The sequence below is a fragment of the Narcine bancroftii genome, chromosome 1 (assembly GCF_036971445.1).
Source record: "Narcine bancroftii isolate sNarBan1 chromosome 1, sNarBan1.hap1, whole genome shotgun sequence".
In the NCBI taxonomy this organism is placed as follows: Eukaryota; Metazoa; Chordata; class Chondrichthyes; order Torpediniformes; family Narcinidae; genus Narcine; species Narcine bancroftii.
Genome location: NC_091469.1, coordinates 442,214,452 through 442,236,928, shown reverse-complemented (window position 1 = coordinate 442,236,928; position 22,477 = coordinate 442,214,452). Strand labels below are relative to the sequence as shown.

At 42.1% G+C, this 22,477-nt stretch overlaps 1 protein-coding gene across 9 annotated transcripts in view; it reads right to left on the bottom strand.

The window, feature by feature from the left end:
- The window catches only part of pard3aa (par-3 family cell polarity regulator alpha, a), a 912,377-nt gene that overhangs the window by 713,619 nt on the left and 176,281 nt on the right, over positions 1 to 22,477 (bottom strand). For all 9 annotated transcript variants that reach the window (XM_069914429.1, XM_069914431.1, XM_069914432.1 and 6 more), the window contains exon 2: positions 18,711 to 18,812. In XM_069914429.1, coding sequence (XP_069770530.1) covers positions 18,711 to 18,812 — 102 coding nt within the window. The remainder of the gene's footprint in view (positions 1 to 18,710; positions 18,813 to 22,477) is intronic.

Genomic DNA, 22,477 nt, shown 5'->3' with positions numbered 1-22,477 from the left:
AAGACCCCAACAATGAAGACGCTGTTTACATCCGGTACCGCACGGATGGCAGTCTCTTCAATCTGAGGCGCCTGCAAGCTCACACCAAGACACAAGAGAAACTTGTCCGTGAACTACTCTTTGCAGATGATGCCGCTTTAGTTGCCCATTCAGAGCCAGCTCTTCAGCGCTTGACGTCCTGCTTTGCGGAAACTGCCAAAATGTTTGGCCTGGAAGTCAGCCTGAAGAAAACTGAGGTCCTCCATCAGCCAGCTCCCCACCATGACTACCAGCCCCCCCACATCTCCATCGGGCACACAAAACTCAAAACGGTCAACCAGTTTACCTATCTCGGCTGCACCATTTCATCAGATGCAAGGATCGACAATGAGATAGACAACAGACTCGCCAAGGCAAATAGCGCCTTTGGAAGACTACACAAAAGAGTCTGGAAAAACAACCAACTGAAAAACCTCACAAAGATAAGCGTATACAGAGCCGTTGTCATACCCACACTCCTGTTCGGCTCCGAATCATGGGTCCTCTACCGGCACCACCTACGGCTCCTAGAACGCTTCCACCAGCGTTGTCTCCGCTCCATCCTCAACATCCATTGGAGCGCTCACACCCCTAATGTCGAGGTACTCGAGATGGCAGAGGTCGACAGCATCGAGTCCACGCTGCTGAAGATCCAGCTGCGCTGGATGGGTCACGTCTCCAGAATGGAGGACCATCGCCTTCCCAAGATCGTATTATATGGCGAGCTCTCCACTGGCCACCGTGACAGAGGTGCACCAAAGAAAAGGTACAAGGACTGCCTAAAGAAATCTCTTGGTGCCTGCCACATTGACCACCGCCAGTGGGCTGATAACGCCTCAAACCGTGCATCTTGGCGCCTCACAGTTTGGTGGGCAGCAGCCTCCTTTGAAGAAGACCGCAGAGCCCACCTCACTGACAAAAGGCAAAGGAGGAAAAACCCAACACCCAACCCCAACCAACCAATTTTCCCTTGCAACCGCTGCAATCGTGTCTACCTGTCCCGCATCGGACTGGTCAGCCACAAACGAGCCTGCAGCTGACGTGGACTTTTTACCCCCTCCATAAATCTTCGTCCGCGAAGCCAAGCCAAAGAAAAAAAAATACACTGTCTCAACTAACCAATGCAGCAGATCTGCCTACCAAGCTGTACTGTCAAGGACAGGACAGATGAATCTCCACAGGGAAGTTAAGAAGACCAAAGGGCAAGTCACCCAGGGCTAATGCACATTTCCAAACAATCTGTGACACAAGTGTTGCTGACAAGATGTCTGAAAGCAAATTGGCCAACTGCCAACACAGCAGGGCTTCATCACATATTGTGGAGACATCACATGATGAGAATCATGAAACTCAAATGATAAAACAATCTTGCAATTACCTTTCTTAGAAAATTATAAAGAGTTGATTCAGTACACAGCAGGTTAATAGAATTAACCTCTTTGGAATGAGGGATTCAAGCAGTGGGGTTGAATGTGTGAGTTACAGAGCTTTTTCCATGGATGATTCAACGCTGAAAAATGAATTTAAGATAATACTGACATCTTTTTGATTTATAGTCGACAAATAAACATTACATGGCTGTAAAGAACTGATGAAACACTGGAATTCAAGACAAGAGGACAAAACAGAGCACTTGATAATTCATCTTCACATTAACTTACTCCAAGATGCTTTGCTGCTCTGCTCCAATAAATCTTTTATCAGGAAAAACTTGTGTTTATCAATGAAAGCAGAAATCCTGGGAGAATTTCAGTCAAGCAGCAGTTGTGGAAAGAGAAAGCAGTTGACATTTTGCATCAGTGACACTTCCTCAGAACTGGATGGAGCCTGTAGGTTTTACAATTTTAATGCAGAGAAGAGGAGGGGTGCTTGGAGAGGGGTTGGTGAGAAGACGAAAGCCTATACTAATACTCAGACAGGCTAAGACAAATAAGAGGATATGGAGCATGAATGGCTGACCATTAGGAAGGCATTTTAATGAAACAGGGAGAGAGACACAGGGATGATAAGATACAATGAGAGAGAAGTTCACCTGAAATGCAGCTTTCAATGTTCATTCCAGAGGGTTGCAAAGTGTCTGGATAGATGACAAGGGAGATACATGGGAAACTGGAGCAACAAACAATCTGGTGAAGAACTCAGCAGGTAAAGCAGCATCAGTTGGTTAAACAGAATTGACGATGTTTCAGACCAGAATCTTTCATCAAGACCTGAAACATCAACAATTCTTTGGTCCCACTCATGCCCCTTGGCCCACTGAGTTTCTCCAGCAGGTTGATTTGTTGGGTGGGGACATTCTTTTAGGTTAGATTGTGCCTCTCTGCAGCAATGGAGGCTGTAGACAGGTTGATAAGAACCCAACTCGGACAGAGAATTCAAGATGTAGGATTTAGAAGCTCAGGGCTCAGGTGAACAAAGCCCAGGTAGTGAGGAAAATGATCACCCAATCAGAGTTTTGTATATTTTCAATATTTACACAGTCAGAGTTAGAGCACGAGCGCGATGGCGGACCTGCCCTCCCAGAACTCCGTGTGGTAGAGAAACCCTCCACGAGTGCTCCGTGCATACAGCCCTTTCTCTGCTGCATGGAATTCTGGGAGGGTAGGTCCACCGTTTCTCTCTCTCTCTCTCTCTCTCTCTCTCTCTCTCTCTCTGTGACTTTCCCAGTCTTTATAAATTATGTGCCTATGTATTTTATTGCCGCTACAACTTTCCTACAGTCCTTTATAAAGGTTTATATAGGTTGGCACAACAACAGGGGCTGAAGGGTTCATTCTCATATATAATGCTTAATTATAGTTAAGCATGATTAATTTTGTTTAAATACAAGATCATTCAGATACATCACTCAGATGTCACTGGTGGGGATCCCTAGTGGTGAGTGTGAAAGGACACAGAGAACCAGTTAACAGTGGTCCAGTGTGAACGGAAAAAACAGCTTCTTTATCCGGTTTGTTGAACAGCCAATTAATGGTTAGCCAGTGCGAAAAGGGCTCATGTCTCTGTTTGTCTTGTGAACATTACAATTCCCCCCCCCCCCCCGCCTTCTCCTATTCCTCTGGCAACTCCTCCCTGTTTCAAAAAAGCTCATTTTTCCCCCCTTCCATCTTCATTCTAAACCCACTAATTTTATATTTCCCTATTCAGAAAAAAAATACAATGACTGTTTAACTTAACTCTATGTTAATAACAGAACAAACCTCTATTAGGTCTTCCCTTAATCTCCTGTTCTCCAGGGAAAATGGTCCAGCTGGGGTCCTCTCTGGAGAATGTTGTAGAGCAGAAACGCCTTGGGGTACAAATGCATTATACCTTGAACGTGGCAACTCAGGTGAACATGGTCGTGAAGACACACTTGCCTTCATTGGGTGAGGGATTGAGTACACAAATGAGACCTAATGATTTTGCTGCATAAGACGTTGCTGAGTCAATACTATGTGCATTCTGGTCTCTCTTTCTCCACCCCCCCCCCCCCCCCCAGATTACCCGACTCACGCTGCCGGTCTCAGTCCCTCGGCCGCCCAACTCCCATTGTTTTTCTTGCACTAACTGCAACTCTGACTAATATTCATCGCTCCTGCTGGCTCAGCACATAATGTGTACTATTGTAGTTGGTGTTTCTTAAGTATCTACTCAGTTGCAGCAAGACAGAAGTTTGGTGCCGATGTGCATTGTTCTTGTGCATATGACAAACCCTCATTGCTTCTTCATCAGTTTTCCAGGCAGCAAAAACAACAAGAATATGTCAAATAGAGCATATCATATACAACTATTCACTTTAACGTATTGTTGGTCTTCATCATCAAGGTGAACTGGATAAGATTGTTTAAAAATTCTCCTCCTGCAAATCTCGCCAAAAAGTGTAAAATGGGGTTCAAATTTAAAGAGTTGTACAGTTGACCGATTTCATAGTGTCCTTGGTAAATAAGATGTGGCTGCTTTGACAAAAAAAAAGGATGAACCTGGAAATTTCTGCTCAAGTATTCACTCGGAGGACACAAAGTCAGAGAATTCAGGGAGAAATGAAATTCAGGAACCAGTTGCCTTGAAAATACAGACAAAATGACTTCCCTCCCGTCCATCCATATCTCCAACGATCGAGGAAAGGCAGCAAAGATACGAAAGGACTTAGCACATCTGTTCACACTCTCTTCTCCTTCCTTTCATCGGATATATGGCTTCGGAACATGAAAGGCCTAAAGACAGTTTCATTTCAATGTTACCATTAGTTTGTACAAATGAGCGCTACACTCGGTATCATGCAGTCATATGAATGCTAGAGTATGAATGCTATATCCAGATTATATTGTGACAAACTTAAACAGTGACACTACCTTGTCACTTGACACACTGTGATTCAAGGTTTAGTCTGATCATTTCTGGAATTATGCAATTCTTTTCCCGGTCCTATTGCACGAAGAGGTGAAAAGACCAAATCAGGGAAAAAAAAACAAGGGAGGAGTTTTCAAGTCTGGACATGTCCTGTACCAATCATTTTGCCTTGGACTACAATTTTGCTTTGTTGGAGATAGAATGTCAATAATTTTCCCATTTATTCACATTAGCTTCAGCTTACAATGGAATGCTCAAAAGCTCGCCAACAATGTCAAACCTGATCCGATAAATCCAATGGACACAATGATGACAATTTCCCAGCTTCCATTACAACATGAAACCCAGGATATCATGTTGATGTTGCAGATCAGGATGAAGGATTCTTCCAGAAAACCCAAGGAATAAAAGATACCAGCAAAGCATATAATCAACCTTCGATATCTGGGACTCTGTTCATCTGTCTGCAACTGGATCCTTAACTTCTTCCTCAGCAGGTTCCAATCAGTGGAGATTGGCAACATCACCACCTCATCAATGACCATAATCTCAGGGGCCCATCAAGGCTGCATGCTTCATCCGCTACTCTTTTCCGATGCCCAGCCAAGTTTGCCTCCAATGCCATCAAAATATTCACTCACGAATCAGAATGCAGGAAGGAGATTGATGAAAATCTAGTTGGGTGGTGCCAGAGCAAACCGTTGCTCCCAACTTCACAAGTCCAAAGGCCTAACTGTGGATTTTAGGAAAGGGAGGTGAAGTGACCACACACCTGTCTGCATCAATGGGAACAGAGGTGGAGAGGTTAGTGCCTTCAAGTTCTGAAGAGTCCATATATTGGAGGACCTCTCCAGGATCCAGCACATCAAGGCAGCCAAGAAGATGGCACATCGAAGTCCACACTTACTAAAAAATCTGAGGAGATGTGCATGCATGTCATTGAATATTCCATTGAACTTCTGCAAGTATACTGCAGAAAGTACACTGACTTGTTGCATTACATCCTGGTTTGGGAATTCAAATGCCCAGCAATGCAGAAGGTAGCAAACAAAGCAAAGAGCATCAAAGGCTCCAACCTCCCATCCACTGAAGATATCTATGTTAGTTGCTGCCTCAAGATGGCAGACAACATCATAAAGGACCCCCCCCCGCCATCACCCTGATCACATCTCTTCTCACCACTACCTTCAGGAAGAAAGCACAGAATTCAGGATTGAAGGACACCCATTTTAAAGCAGAGAAGTGGAGGAATATCTTCAGCCAGAGAGTGGTGAACCTCTGTAATTTGCTACCATGGGTGGCAGTGGATGCCGAGTCATTGGGTACATTGAAGTCAGAGATTAATGGGTATCTAAATAGTCATGATATCAAAGGTTATAGAGAGAAGGCAGGGGAGTGGGGCTGAGTCGGATAATGAATCAACTCATGATGGAATGGCAGAGTGGACTCGATGGGTCAAATGGGCTACTTCTGCTCCTATATCTTATGGTTTTAGTCCAAGTCCAGCTGGTACAGTTTTATTCCTCCAGCAGTTATTGTTATTACCATAAACTACCCCACCACCACAAAAATACTTGTCTGCAGTATTGAAACACCACTTTTGTTTCTTCCACTGCTGTTAACGTGAATAGTGTTTTTATTATCTTTTCAAGTGGTAATTTAACGTATCCTCCTGGAGTTTTTTTTTAAAAAGCCCCCGTTTGGTCCCATATGCATATGTACACTAAACTGATGTATATGACAATCTCATTATCAAATTACAAATCCTTTCAGAGAATATGAGAAACATATGTGGTGAGAGGAAAATTTTTTAATTAATTAATTATTTAACAACAACAAAATGTTCATTTTAAATTAGGCAAAGTGACACCAAAGACAAGAAATTCTATTTTTTGGCAGACAGAATCAGTACTCAATAATTAGGTTTAAAAGCTCTACAATTTCACATTCAACCAGACCCAGCAGTTCACGGTTCAGACATCAGCAGCCCAGAAAAAGAGAAATGAAAAATCACTGATTCTCATTCATTTGACATGAAAAGACCCAATTCTGCATAAAACCAAAGCATCATCAACAGCAACTTTGAAAATTAAATGTGTAACTACCCCGCGTTTGGATAACAGAAGCTAAGAACATCTTAGTGCGTTGCTGGATTGAGAGGGAGTGGGCAAGAAATTGAGATGGGAGAAGAAGAGGAAAGACAGAGAGAGGGTGAGGAGATGCAGTGGGGGCTGAGAAATTAGACCCTTTTCTGGAAAAGTGATAACTTCGTAATTTCAACAGATCTCCTTCAGTTTGCCGCTGCCATCTTTTCTGCTAACCACAAGAGGGCGCCAAACGTCTTCTCTTCATCAAGCGGCAATGAACGTCGCTTCTCTCTGCTGCTTGTTGGCCACAGATTAAAGTTTGAACAAGCTGAAACTTAAAGGGTGTGCAATCTGTATTTTTATCTCTCCCCAACATGTTTAATAGGGGGAAAAAATTCTTCCCTTGTCTGATTTTGGAGCTAACACAGAATTAAATATTAATGAAAACAAAGGGATTTATTTCCACAATTGCACTAAAAGAGAATGTATTATTGAACGAGAATGTGGCAAATGGTTGCAATTTGCAAATCTTGACACTGTAAACGCCCCTTCACTGTGTTAGAAAGTAGAGTACCTTTTACAATTCATAATATTAATCCTCTCAATTTTTTTTTTGCTTTTTAAACAATGTCTTCCGCAGCTACTTACTCAATCTTCATCTTCTATCTGGTTTGTGAATGAGAACTAGATTTGGTTTACATTGGAAAATATTCTTTGGAGTTAATAAGACGGTCCTGGGCCATTCTGCAAACCATGCCACAATACCGACAGTCACACAATAAGCCACTCTGCACACAATCACGTCCCAATTTGATGTGTTTTGTTTTATGGTTCTCTCTACTCAAACTTTTCACATCAAGGCCACATTTGCTTCCAATTTCTGCAAATCATACCAAAATCTCAAAATTAATCATCCAGCAGAAGTAGCTTATTCTTTTACCATAAACATACATTTGTGAATGGCAGCTTATTTCAAATGATTACAAGGTAACTGGGTGTACAGATGGAGTGGTGAAACTGGGAAGCAAATCGTCCAATTGCTTCCTTGCTACTTCAGGTGAAAAGTGTTTCCGGAAAAATCAAAATCTGTCCACAGCGGAAATACCTGTTGAAACCAAACCAGACCTTCTCAACAACGAGCAATGGATACTCTACTCGACTATAAACAAGGCCAAAAAAATGGAAACAGAAGAATACATCATGATTCGAAACTAAAAGTAAAGGACCCATAACATCTTGAGGGAATGCTCATGCTCAGGGATGATCAACCCCATCACTGAGATTGCAATTACAAGATTTCCCACCGAGAAGGTGAAAAGGAAGACAACCTGACATCTATATGGTGGGTGCTCTGTTACCAAGCCAAAGAAAAGCTATTCCTAACCCTAATCCAGAGATGACATGTTAATTATTAGTGGAAAAAATAGAGCAATAAGAATGGAAAATGTTACTTCAACAAACTGACAAAGGGATATTGAGTATGAGCTCACCATTTAAAACAAGTATTACCCAAACAAAAATGTGCTGTGGTCCACCATGATATTTTGCACGAGATTCCTTGCATGTTTTTCTCTGAGAGGAAAACCAATGCAAGAAGCACTCAAGTGCAAAGTTATCATGGATTTTAAGGCAATTTCAAATCCACATTTTATAGCAGACCTTGGGGCATTATTTTTATAAAAATCCTGAACCTAAAATCTGCTTCAGCATCCAGAGACGAGTATACAAAGTTACACGATCTGGTTCGAGGAGTTAAATTCCAGCCTAAAAACCAAGAGAGGTGTCTGACCACCACAAGATCTGTGTGGTGTGAGCATTTTCCACATACTCCACTGGTTTACCAATTGCAAAATTATGCTGATCTCCTGCCCAGATTCAGCAAAACTAAATCCAATCTAAATTGGATGCAAAAGGAAATAATTTTCTGACGTGCCTTTTCGGTCCAATTAATATTAAAAACAGTCCCCACTCAATGTCCTTAATACAAAGTTTCAACAAATGATATTCATCCAGCTGCATTTGAAACATTATTCAGTTCCTTTGACTAGATTTTAGGGATGCATTAATTTCACTTCTCAACTTTCTGGTATCTTTGTTTATTTTTAAATGGCTTTGAAGCAAATGGCAGAGCGAAAGCTGTTCGGGTTCACCTCTCAGAGCTGGGCAGACTGGCTTTTCTGTGTGAAAGTGTGATGAACAGCAATGATTAGACTCTCATGGCAACAGAGTCTACCAATTGCATGATAATTGACCATAACAAAAGCTATCCTGAAAACCCTCCAAATATTGAGAACTCTGAACCATTTCCCCACCAAGATAGGGTACACATGTGTACATAATTGTCAAACAATATTTAAAATTCTGCTTCCTTTCTTCTAATGAACAAACAATATTTTGAAAAGCTTGGAGTTATCAATATTATATTCAATCAAAAATTGCTATTTGAAAGCAAATTTTCATGGAAATTAGGCAGTTGCATAATTTGGCATGGTTATCAAGGCCCACCATTTTCAGTCAGTCACCATGACTATTCATTCTTCAGGCAAAGAATAGGCAAATATGGATGCCAGAAAGCTGGCAGCACATTTATATCTATAAATGGAGAGGAAACAAAATTTCTACAAAATGGTTCCATGCTCAGTAAGAGTGCTTTCAAACGTAATCCTGCAAATGATGTTTATCATTGTAAAAGCTGCAACAGAACATTCCTTCCAAACAAGGGTTAAAACAGACGAACAGGCGGATGCACTGGGATCCTGCCCAGGCTCCAAAGCCCCACACTTAAGCCACTGCAGCTGTAAGTAAACACGATTGGCTTTGTTCATCTGTTGTTCAATGCACACCAAATCCATATCAACCAAAATAACCCTGCAGATGGGTCTGATTAGCAGATTCAATGTCATGCAGAAACAAGTGGAAATATTAGAAGACAAACACAAGAACAGTGAAACAGAGAACGTGCAATGAAAACATGAAACCAATAGTTTAAAATTTTCTTGAAGTCTGGCTGGAAAGCAACCTTCAACCTTCAGTGAACTATATTTTCTTACTCCCAATTGCACTCATTCTGTTTAAGCCTTGTGTTTATCTTAGTAATTTAATACCTTGCAGCTGCAACATAACCATAATTTAAGTGAAGGTATGTTCTCTGCCTCAAAGTACAATATGCATAGAAGCTCATTCACAGCTGAATAATAGCTCATGTAACCACATTATGTTAACCACACTGATGAACCTGGACAGGCAGGGAAATTATACCAATTTTATGACAGCAACGCCCAGAAATCCAATCTATTTCCTCACCTTTTTTTAATTCCACAAACCAATCTAAATGCAATGAATGAACCCCAAAGAGGCCTCGCGCTGCACTTGTGTTGTACTGATTGATCTTCTACCTTCCATTGTAAATCTATTCTCTCTGGTTGTGCTCTTCTGTACTACACACCTCTATGCACAATAGGAGTGACCTCCTAGACATCTTGCAGATGAACCCTTCTCACTGTATGACAATAGACAAACTGGAGGGTGCAAATTGCTAGAATCTGGAGCAAACGCTGGAGGATACTGTGGACCCAGCAGCAACTCTGAGGCAAGGAATTTTCCAATTTGGTTGAGTCTCTGTATCAGGTCCAAGAGAGGAGGATTGTAAATTGAGGGAAGGGGAGATGGGGAGGGTGGGAAGGGGAGAGGGGGAGGGTGGGAAGAGGGAGAAAGAGAGAGAGAGAAGGGTGGGAAGGGGAGAGAAGGTGGGAAGAGGAGAGAGGGTGGGAAGAGGAGAGAGGGTGGGGTGGGAAGAGGAGAGAGGGTGGGGTGGGAAGAGGAGAGAGGGTGGGAAGGGGAGAGAGAGGGTGGGAAGGGGAGAGAGAGGGTGGGAAGGGGAGAGAGAGGGTGGGAAGGGGAGAGAGAGGGTGGGGAGAGAGAGAGGGTGGGGGGAGAGAGAGGGTGGGGGGAGAGAGAGGGTGGGAAGGGGAGAGAGAGAGGGTGGGAAGGGGGAGAGAGAGAGGGTGGGAAGGGGGAGAGAGAGAGAGGGTGGGAAGGGGGAGAGAGAGAGGGTGGGAAGGGGAGAGAGAGGGTGGGAGGGGGTAGAGAGAGGGTGGGAAAGGGTAGAGAGAGGGTGGGAAGGGGAGAGAGAGGGTGGGAAGGGGAGAGAGAGAGTGGGAAGGGGAGAGAGAGGGTGGGAAGGGGAGAGAGAGGGTGGGAAGGAGAGAGAGAGGGTGGGAAGGGGAGAGAGAGGGTGGGAAGGGGAGAGAGAGGGTGGGAAGGGGAGAGAGAGGGTGGGAAGGGGAGAGAGAGGGTGGGAAGGGGAGAGAGAGGGTGGGAAGGGGTGAGAGAGAGGGTGGGATGGGGAGAGAGAGAGGTTGGGAAGGGGGAGAGAGGGTGGGGAGAGAGAGGGTGGGGAGAGAGAGGGTGGGGAGAGAGAGAGGGTGGGGAGAGAGAGAGGGTGGGGAGAGAGAGAGGGTGGGGAGAGAGAGAGGGTGGGAAGTGGGGAGAGAGAGAGGGTGGGAAGTGGGGATAGAGAGAGGGTGGGAAGTGGGGAGAGAGAGGGTGGGAAGTGGGGATAGAGAGAGGGTGGGAAGTGGGGAGAGAGAGGGTGGGAAGTGGGGAGAGAGAGAGGGTGGGAAGTGGGGAGAGAGAGAGGGTGGGAAGTGGGGAGAGAGAGAGGGTGGGAAGTGGGGAGAGAGAGAGGGTGGGAAGTGGGGAGAGAGGGTGGGAAGGAGGTAGAGAGAGGGTGGGAAGGGGGGAGAGAGAGAAGGTGGGAAGGAGAAAGGGAAAAGGTGGGAAGGGGAGAGGGAGATCTAGTGAGACAAGATCCCTAAAGAGCAAAGTTACATTGCTTTTGCTGGATAACAACTGGTCCCCTCTGTAATTCTGCACTTTCTACCTCTGCTTGTGTCTCACTTATTGTACTACCTCTAAAATTTCCACTGTTCTGGTCACAATACATTGCTGCATTTCAGTGATCTTAAAAGTGTTGGAAGGGAAGGACAAAGTATTTCAGCACTTGTAGAAAGGAGTTCTGCTGGGAGGAGCACACAAAGATTTGCCAAGCTTCAGCACCAGTTTTCTTTGGCAGGATCCAGGCAACCTGGGAACAGTGATCCTCTCCTCCACACCAGTGGGAGAATGTGTAAACTGTTGTGTTGCTTTACTTTGGGTTGAAGGTGTTTATCCATGAATTGATGCTCCAAATTTATTGATCCTGGCACACACCCTTGGAGGAAATAGCAAAATAAGGAGTTGTTCATCGCAAAATAATTCTGTCACATGGATAAGCGTGTTATTCAAAATCTTGGTACGTGTGACAATAAGCTTGTACTTCTCCAAGCCAATTGTCCTCATGCTCACCAGTTTCCATTGGATCCCAGCCCATCAATATTTTTTTTTAAATTCTCTTTGTTTTCTCCAAGTTCCACATTTCTCAGATCTCTACTGTGCAGAAACACTTAATCATTCAGTCAAAATCTTGGAGTGAAACACAAAAGCCTGCAGACGCTGTGATTGTAGTAAAAACACAAGTCCTAGAGGAACTCAGCAGAACTTGTAGCATCCAGAGGAGGTAAAGATATATCACTGACATTTTGACCCTTCAAGGAGTGAAAATTGTCTGAATATAAGAGGGAAGGAGAACAAACTAAAAGATTAAGGGTGGTAATTGGCTATGGAGAAGAGACCAGGAAACAGTAAAGGTGAGAATTAATTGGGTGGGGTGGGGGGGGGGGGAGGTAAGGATTGCAATTTCACTGTGAATGCAGAGCTGACATAAAGCTAGAAGGAGAGAGGGACAAAGCTACAGGAAAGGAGGTATTGGGAGTAGGGGGTGGTTGGTTAATGGAAACCAGAGAATATATTTCTTTTGGTTGGAGGATGCTCAGATGGAAGATTATAGTTGTTGTTTCTCCAACTTGCTGGCGGTCTCAGTCACGCAGTGCACGAGACCACGGACAGACATGTCAGCAAGGTGTCCACTGGGAGATCCCCGCTATTCTGGCAAACAGAGCAGAGGTGCTCAACAGAGTGATCTCCCACTCTGTGTCTGGTCTCTCCAATGTAGAGACAACAGGAGCTCCAAGTGCAGTCGATGATGCCTGCAGATTCACAAGTGAAGTATTGGTAGGGCTGTTTAGAGCCCAGAATGATGGTGAAGGAGGAGATGTGGACTCATCTCCTGCGGTTGCAGGGGTCAGTGCCAAGGGGGTGGTAGGTGGGAAGAGTCAAAATTCTGGAATTCACTAATCAACAGCACAATGAGATTACCTTCACTGGAGTGCAATGCCTCAACGCAGTGACTCACCACCACCTAAAAGGGCAATTAGCAATGAGCATGAAATGCTGATCTCATCAGCAATTGTCTAAAGAATAAATGGATCAAGAAATCCAAGTGGTAAGTTATATGAAACAGCTGTAAAGCAAGTCATTCATCCAGAGAACTGGAGTCACAGGATTCAGTTTCTAATGTGCTCATAAAAAAGTCACAAAAATTGGAATTTGGCTTATCTAATGATTGTAAATATGCTGATCTGATAATGAGTATAAACACTGGACAATAATTTCACATCTTTCCCACCCCACATTTTGGGAAACAAATCAGAGATTGCCGTCTTCCATTTCAGCACAATTGCAGCATGACCCCCCCCCCCCCCCCACCCCATCAATATAGAATTGTATACTGTAACCTCACATGAAGATCTATCCCATCATGCAAAGTGTAAACCAGACAATACTTCAATTAAAGAAGTTAACTATGAATTAACAATCTCATTTTGCAATCAGTGAACACAAGACAGCAGATCTCAAATGTGATTTGATTCAAGAAAAGGAATTCGCAATTTGGTCAACTGAGTAACACTGAGGATCCCTCAATGTTCAGGAAACTTGTGGCATATGCATAATGATCATGTCAGACCAGCCTCCAGACAATGTGGCTTTGTCTTTCATTCCCAGCAGGTCTGCAAATTGACCTCTAACCCTTTCCCAGCTGTGAATCTGATTCCGGGCTGAAGAGATGCCAATCAAACTAGCCACTTCCTCCACACTATCAAGATACAAGACATAATGGCATCAAAAATTTATCTTACCAGAAATGATTGGGCCGCCACAATAAAAACAGATGGTGGACATGATTGGAATGCTTTCATATTAGTTCAACGTTCTTTTTGTTATCATATAATAATACTTGTAAATGTAACATCATAATACATTTCAACATTTGCCTGCCAGAAAGCAATAAAGAATCACCAAGAGCATTGCCCAGCACCACTAAAAATAAGAGAAAGGGAAGCAAAAGTGTCCCTCCAGAAATGCTGAGTGCCCATGGATTTGCCTTTGGTGCTCCCATGGCTTCTGCAGCCACACAGATTCCTGTTCAATCCATTGGCAACCAGAGCTTCAACTCCACACATCTGATATAATCAGAAAGCCTTCAGGCCCCTTCTGGAGCCATTCTTGTCCTCAGCACCCTCTCGAATCCCAGTTCAGATACGTGTTTCCCAAGACCCACTCTCCAGCAGCACACAGTCTGTGTAGATCCTTTGACTGCAAGTTGCCTGCAGCCTGTCTGAGCCCTTTGACCTCAAGACCCCAGTAGCCCGCAGCCTGAATAGGTCCTTCAGATGCTGAGCCCCTCACTGGTCTGCTGTCATGATCACCTTCCCTGTAGAGTATCCCATACTTCTCCTTCTCAATAAGGAGGTTTTCCCCTTTACTGGTGCCCTGTGCCAGTCCACTGCTCCCCTTGAGATTGCAATCCCCTATGGTCTGTTACTGGCATCGGGATCACCATTTCTTGCACAGACCTCCATGGTTGCAGGATTTCTTAAAAAACCATCAGCTCCTTTTTTTTTTAAACAGGCCGTTGAAAGCCTGGAAGAAGCCAGAGGCGATTGTTGTGGGCTGTTGGACCCTGCTGTGCACCATTTTGTCTCCACTCACTGCTCTCCCGGGTTGTTAAAATAATTTGAATTATCACATCTGAATTCTAATCCTGATTTTCCAGTATCACTGTACTTCAAAATTCATCCTTTCTTTGCCAAACCATTGAATTTATGATTGAAAACCGTCACTCTAAAAAAATGTTCACCAGTACTGATGTTCAACAAAACTTTCCTCTCGTTGTTCTCGTTCTGACCCCCTCGCGTTTGTTTCTTCATTGCTTTGAAACAAAATACAAACTGTTTGATTTAAACCAAAAATGTAACTCCCAGATGCTGCTCAGCAAAACTCACACAAGTAACTTCGAAGGGAATCTTGTTACATGTTTATTTAGAATGCTGAAGGTTTGTGGAAACCAAAACAACTCAGGGGAAAACCCTTGATAAAGAATAAGCTATTTGATACACACAAAGGTCTGCTGATGCCGGCATCTGAAAGCTAAATACACTCAGCTGGAGGAACTCATCAGCTCAATGTTTCAGGCCAAACTCCACCATCAAGACCTCTTTCAAGGAAACGAGAGGTATCACAAGAGAAGCTATTGGACGCGAGAATGAGTTCTGCCAGGCAGATAAACGCCTGTTCAGAAGGATACTGTTCAGAGTGGCAACGCTGTTACAGCACTAGTGACCGGGATTTGAATCCCATGCTGTCTGTCAGGAGCTTGTACATTCTCCCTGTGTTTGCATGGGTTTCCGCCCAGCCCACAAAATGTACAAGGGTTGTAATGGGGCAGCACAGGCTTGTGTGCCAAAAGGGTCTGTTACCGTGCTGTATGTCTAAAATAAATAAGTGATCCAGGAAGATGCACAGAGTTTCAAGGCCTTTCCTGGTTAGGGATGGAGGTGTATAGAAACCATACCTCCATCATGAACATGAGACAGTGGGGACCAGTAAATCGAAACGTGTAAGTGGTGAATGTCATGGGAGATATCCTGCATACTGTTGTGAAGCGTGTATAAAGGGAGAAATTTGATGAGAAACATTAACATTAAAATCATATTTAAATAAATCACTCCAATTATTTGTTAAGTAAACAACTCCCAATAATTATCATTTTAATGTTTTGAATATTTAAAAGCATGTGTTTGGATTTTCAGTATACCAAGCATGGATCAGTTATTTTTACTGACACACACACCATATCTTCCTTGATACAAGTGCATATGCATAAATATCAAGCAGGACAGTCAAAAATATGAGCAAACTTTTATTTTGAAACATTCTCTCTCTCTCTGAGGGTTTTTGTGAAGTTCATATCATCTTCTACAAAATGCAAATTCAACTTTCTGCACCAAATTCTGTATTTTGCGTGAAGCTGTTTTATACTTTTTTTTATTGAAGACAAAATGAAAAAAAGTCTTGTCAGACTTCATTCTGTACAGCAGGGCTTCCCAAACCTTTTAGCTCGTGAAACCCTTTTGGGGAGCACTTTGAAACTGTGGATCCCGAATCATCAATTACAGTTTAAAAGACCTGGTCCATATACAAGCATAGTAAGAAAGTAAATAAACTCTCCATTCGCCACGTTGAAATCATTTGTTACCTGTAATTTACATTTAATGGGATGAATGGAATTGTTTCTTGTCCTCATACATCTTCTTAATGTTGGGCACAATATTAGATAACTGTATCCTAGCGTCGTGAAAGAATCTTCACGACTAAACAGTGGCACCTCGGTACTTTATTCAAATAAATTATCATGCCTCCTCATTTGTTTTTTTAATCCAATGATCCATGGTTCTTAACACAGTAAGAAAATCTTTCAGTTTAAATTTGAAAATATGGCCAGCCTCGCACCAAAAGAAATGCGGGTCTCATTGATAGAAAATGATGCAGAGACCTGGCGTCTGTACTGCTGACATCAGGCCTCGTGACGCCATTTTTTTCTTAGGACCGGTGGAGACAACTGTTTGGTGCCGTCGCAGAAACACTGTGATTTCCATTTTGGGAAATGCTACTGTACAGGAAACCACACAATCAGCAAAGTTCCAAACTCAGTTCTTGGTCATTTTGACTTTGCAAGACCAAGCAAACACACAGTGAAGCCAGCTGCTGAACTGTCCTCAGTTTAAAAGGTCAATACAGAAAATGTCACCAGCTCCAATTCTCGCAATATTCTGCAATTCCCAATGAAAGATCTTAATGGTTAATGGTAAAAACAAGGGGGCTTTGCTGCAGTGAAAGGTCATCTCTTGATCAGGAAAGTGCAAGTGGCAATGAAACTACCTAATCAGCAGAAATTAACTGATCCATCCGACAATTACCTTACTTTCTGTCCAGAAACATCCATAAAAACTCAAAGTATTTAAATTTTAAATTTAAATATAGAGCATGGTAACTGACCCTAACGGCCAAATACACCAATTAATCATAATCCCCGTACATCTTTGAAGGGTGGGAAGAAACCAAGCTCCCAGGGTCATGGGGAGAGTATACAAACTCCTTTCAACAACCCCAGATTTGTACCCAGGTCACTGGCGCTATAACAGCTTTGCACGAACTGCTTCTGATATTAAAATTGTTTCACCCAATAATTTTCATTACATTGATTTTATGACAAATAATAAAATTGGATGGGAACTGGGTGGGGTTGGAATCTGATGTCAAAATTTAACTATCGAAATGAAGTAGATTACATAACTTTCTTGTGCTGGCCTGTCTCATTTTACTTTGAAAACAATTTTAGTTCCACACAGGCACAAGAAAAACCTAAATTCTTTGAAGAAATCAAACATCTTTTTTTGATCAGCCCTAAGATTGTATTTGTGGATTCACTTGATTGTGCTGCAGGTACGCCATTTAAGGTGCTAGCAACTCCTTTCAAGAATGATTCTGCATTTTATGAGCACCTTCCACAAACATTCTGAAGAGACCATGTCCCAGGAACATCACGGCCACCAAGATATTGAAGATATCCAGTTCACTTGTATCTTCTTTTATGTTTTATGAAGTCAGTCATGGAAATTTAATATCCTGAGAACTTTACTCCAGGAAAAGATCTTAAAAACTTCAAACATCTCTCAAACATGATCAAGCTTGGGTTTATTTGTTTGGCTTCACCTGCCAATATAATCATGAGAAATTGAGTACTTTCTGAAGTAAAGGTGGAAGGTTTGAAAGCTCACATTTATGCAATACAGCATGTTACCATAATTCTTTCAGCTGACTGCTATGAACATCTACTAAGTAAATAGGAAGTTGCAAAACCAAATTACTCAGATCCGGAAACAAACCTCAGGGAAAAAGTGGAAGCTTTTGTTTCTGACCACTAGATGTCTCAATTCTACATCAGCAATTCTACTGCATTGATGGAAGGTGATAAAGCTGAAATTTTAACCCATCCTCCAGCCTGAATACACTCTTTTTCACTCACACTTAAGTATTCTGCCTTCACTTTCATTATCTTACCACTCATCACAGACACTCTTAGCAGAATTCTTTCATGTGTTGGATGCAGACAAGAGCACATTTAATGGAATGTGATTTCATCACACCAAAGTAATGGAGACATGACACAGCAGACAGTGGAATATTGAGCATAAAACAAAACAAACAGTTAAAGGAATTCAACAGGATAAGTAGCATCTGTGCAGAGGGAAAAAATTGATGGCCTTTTGGATCAAGACACTACATAACTACAATTCCAACCCCCCAAAATAAACAGATGCCTCTCAACCCGCTAAGTTCCTCCACTCGTTCAGACCCATAAAGCACAGAGTCAGCCCTTCTGCCCAACCCATCCATCCCAATCAAGGTGGATTCTCATTTGCATGTAGTTTGTATTTTTTGCAACAGATTATTTTCTATTCATCCAATGTACCCAAAATAAACTAGAGTAGATTTATCTCCTCACTCTAGGGATAACAAAGCAAACACCACTCTAGGATGAAGCTGACTGCTGAGCACAAATCAGGTTTAAAAACATGGTATTTCTGACTGCTGGAGGAACTCAATGGGTGAAGCATCTTTATGGGATGAGGTGGGGTGGGGAAAGAGTTACATTTTGGGTTGGGATCTTGTTGCAGGGATCAGCCCAAAACGTCAGTAATCCTTCCTCCCCAGAAAATCTGGTCGGTTGCCGAGTTCCTCCAGCAGTGTGCTTTTCACAACAAGTTTCAGCAATGCGCAGCCTCTTGCATCTCCATGGTATTTTCTTGGCCTGACTAGCCATATTAAAACATGAGCTCACCATTCAGTATGGGTCTGATTTGCAAAGAACCGACTTTTCTGTACGAATGAAAGTAACCTCCAGTTTTTAAGAATCTTCCACGTCTGGAATGATGCCCAAAACCACACTCCACTGTGACAAACTAGAGGCCAGATTGTTGATTAATTACTCACTCTGTCCTTATCGTCAGCAACATCAGAGAGGATGTCATCGAGATCCAAAATGCCACCATCACTGTGCTCTAAGCGATGCACTTGCACCCAGTAACTTGGATCCTGGCAGGGATGGAAAAAAAAATTAGTGGTAGTAGTTAATGGGATAGAGGACTCTCCAAGAGATCATCAATTATGAAATTCAAACAACAGGATGTTTTCTATTCCACATGGATATCATAGCAGAACAGCTCTCACTTTAAGCTGACAAAATTCAAGATTTACTAAGGGCTCAGGCCCGAATTGTCAAGAGCCTTTTGCTTTCTATGGATGCTGCGCTACCTGCTGAGTGTCTCCAGCTCTTTTGTGCACTACACGAGCATCTGTAGATTTTGTGTTAACCAACAATAGTGACTAAATCTTGGATACATTTGAAGTGACATCAATTACACTTTTTATTTTAGGATCAGGAGCTCAGTTAACTTTTTAAAAGGTTATAACTCAAATCAAGTGGCTTCATCTGCTCTGGGTGAAGCCACTGGTGCCCCAAGATCAAATGGTGTGGAAATTGCCAAAAAATTAACATGATTGGCCTCCAGAAATAAAATGCATTTCATCAACTCAAAAGAGGCAAAGACAATCTTTAAAAATATCACCCTGAAAAAGTTGAACATTCATTATAAACAGATTCATTACGCCTGTGTTATGAGTGGATGAGGTCAAGTCACGTTCCTTTTGCAACTGTTCGCACCAACTTTGATCCTGACGCACAATCGATTTAACATGGCAGTGAAGAACCAAATGGTTCCACTACACGCCAAGTCTTAAATCAGCTCTCCTTTTGGTTTGATATTAAACATAAGGAGTTGATTCAACAGAGTACACAATAATGAAGTGTTATTGATCTGTTTGCCAGTCAACGAGGCACATTAAAAAAAAATGAAGACATTGTGCCCAACAAGGATTTTCAAAATGCAAGAAACTAATTATACTTCCAAAAATAATCAATCCCTCAGAGTGATTCCACTAAACTTCTGAACAGAAATCAAAATGGAGGGCAGTGTGTCCGCAACTCACTGACATCTGTTCTCCAACCTGGGTTTGATGACACTGCCATGCAGGAAATCCACGAATAAAAATAGCAGAGGTTTCCTGCATAGGATGGATCACTAAGAATGTTACTCACTAAACCAAACAAAATCATACTCAATCTTCCACGCATTGGGCCAGAGTTGGAGGGAGACCCTTCAACTAATAAACAACAATACCTACTCCAATAAGTCAGATAGCAGTCTTGTAAATTATGGAGCTCTTCGACTTATCCACAAGGAATACATGCGACATTTTACATGTCTCAGTCATTTATTTTCTCATAAGTACAATGAAGTTTATAAATCTGAGATCATTTCAATTCTTCCCCCAGCAACAAAGGCAATTATACCCAGAAACAGCAGCTTGAATACTAACTTTATTAATGCATTAAAACAGTAAGGAAGTCGATTAATACTGTGCATAATTCAACATAAATCATCATAAAAATTCATATTTCCTCTTGAATCAAAAATATTTCATATTTCTAGAAAAATCTCGTTTTAATTAAAAGTGACACTCTGAAGACCATGCAAGATGCCACTTTAAAATACCCTACAAGTGGAAAAGCATTTAGACTAATTACACCATGTTCTAATCCAGGAGAGCATTCACTGGCCTTGTTAGTTTGTACCATGATGAGCTGCTTAGTTTACACCTGCAGGGAACATTCACTTACACTTTCCGAAAGGATTACTTTCTATCAAAAATATATCTGTACATGTCCACTAACATAGCACAATGGTTATATCAATAACGTTAACAAAAATACAAATACCATAAGACCACAAGATATTTGAGCAGAAATAGGTTATTCAGTCCATCAAGTCTTGAGCTGAGCCATTTTCCCACAAAGCCCCACTGCTCAGCCTTCTCTCATATCCTTTGATAACCTGGCTAATCAAGAAACTATCAATTTCTGATTTAAATACACCCAATGACCTAACCTACACAACCACTTATGGCAACAAATTCCACATATCTACCACACTCTGGCTGAAGAAATTCCTGTGCATCTCTGTTCTGACATGACACCCTTTAATCCTGCAGTTGTGGCCTCATGTCCCAGATTCTCCCATCATGGAAAACAACCTTTCTACATCCATTCTGTCCACACCTTTCAGCATTCGAAATGTTTCAATGACATTCCCCCCTCATTCTCCTAAATTTCAACAAGGACAGGCCAAGAGCTGTCAAAGACTCCTCATAATGATGACCTTTTCATTCCTGGAATCATCCTTGTGAACCTCCTCGAAAACCTCTCCAACATCAGCATATCCTTTCTTAAATGTGGAGCCCAAAGCTGCTCACAATACTCTGTGAGGTCTCACCAGTGCCTTACCACATCCCTGCTCTTGCATTATATTCCTCTTGAAATGAATCTCAGCATTGTATTTACCACTTTAACCACCCAGTCAACATGCAAATTTAACTTCACGGTCTCCTGCATGAGGACTCCCGCTGCATCTGGATATTTTCAATTTTCTCCCCATTTAAAAACAAGTCTGCCCATTTATTTTGTCCTACCAAATTGGATGGCTGTACACTTTCCAACAATATATTTGATTTGCCACTTCTCTTCCCATTTTCCCAATCTAAGTCCTTCTGCAGCCTCCTTGTTTCCTCAACACTATCTGCTCCTCCACTTACCTTCATATCATATGCAAACTTGGTCACAAAGCCATTCATCCAATAATCTAAATCAGTGGTTCCAACCTTATTTATGCCCCACACCCCTAAAAAAAATTAATATGTTCTCGCACCCCTTAAAGTAATAATTTATTTAAGAATAAAGGGGAAGGAGATCAAAACAAATTTGTAGAATCAATTTTTAATAATATATAAACAAAAATTAAACATATGGAAAAGAAAAAAAATTACAACAAATTAAAAGTTGCATAAAACCAACTAAAAAATTAAATTTTCATCCATGCATGAAATTTCTTTAAAAATATTAAAGAACTAATGTTCAAAAGTTCATAAGCCAATTTAAATTTAGTGACTCTTTTGTTCCTGTTTATAGCTTGAGTTTTTCAAAACGTGGCACTTTGATGCTGACAGCAACCCGCACGTCTGCCTGAGCACCCAAGCAATTTCTAGATTTTGTCTTGATTGACGAAAGGGCACGAAATCCAGACTCGCAGAAGTATGTCGTCGCAAATGGGATGAGCACAGTTAGTGCTTTTTCACAAAGTCTTGGAAACACGTCCATTGCCGAACACCAATATTGTTCCAAAGTTCTTCTTTCAAACTGCATTTCAAGAACACGATTTGTACACAATTCAATACGATCTTCCTTCAGCTCTTCATCATCTGACATATTATCCAAAATGAAGGAGTATGGATTTATTTTTAAAAAAATGAAATGTTATCTCGCACCCCCTGGAATGCTATCACCCCTGGTTGGGAAACCCTGATCTAAATCATTGATATACAAGGAAGAAAGAAGTGGTCCCAACATCGACACCTAGCAACTGACAGCCAATCAGAATATGATCCTTGCATTCCAACTCTCTGCTTCCAGCCAATGCTCTACCCATACGAGTATGCTTCCTGTAGAATAAATTGCTGGACTTACAAGGGCTCTGACTTAGAAAGGTCGGACTCGGGGCCGGAGGAGACAGTGAGTCAGCGCCTGGTGTCGGGTGAGAGGAGGATGAGCAAGGAGTTAATTGGGGTTAATTGGTAAGGGCTAATAA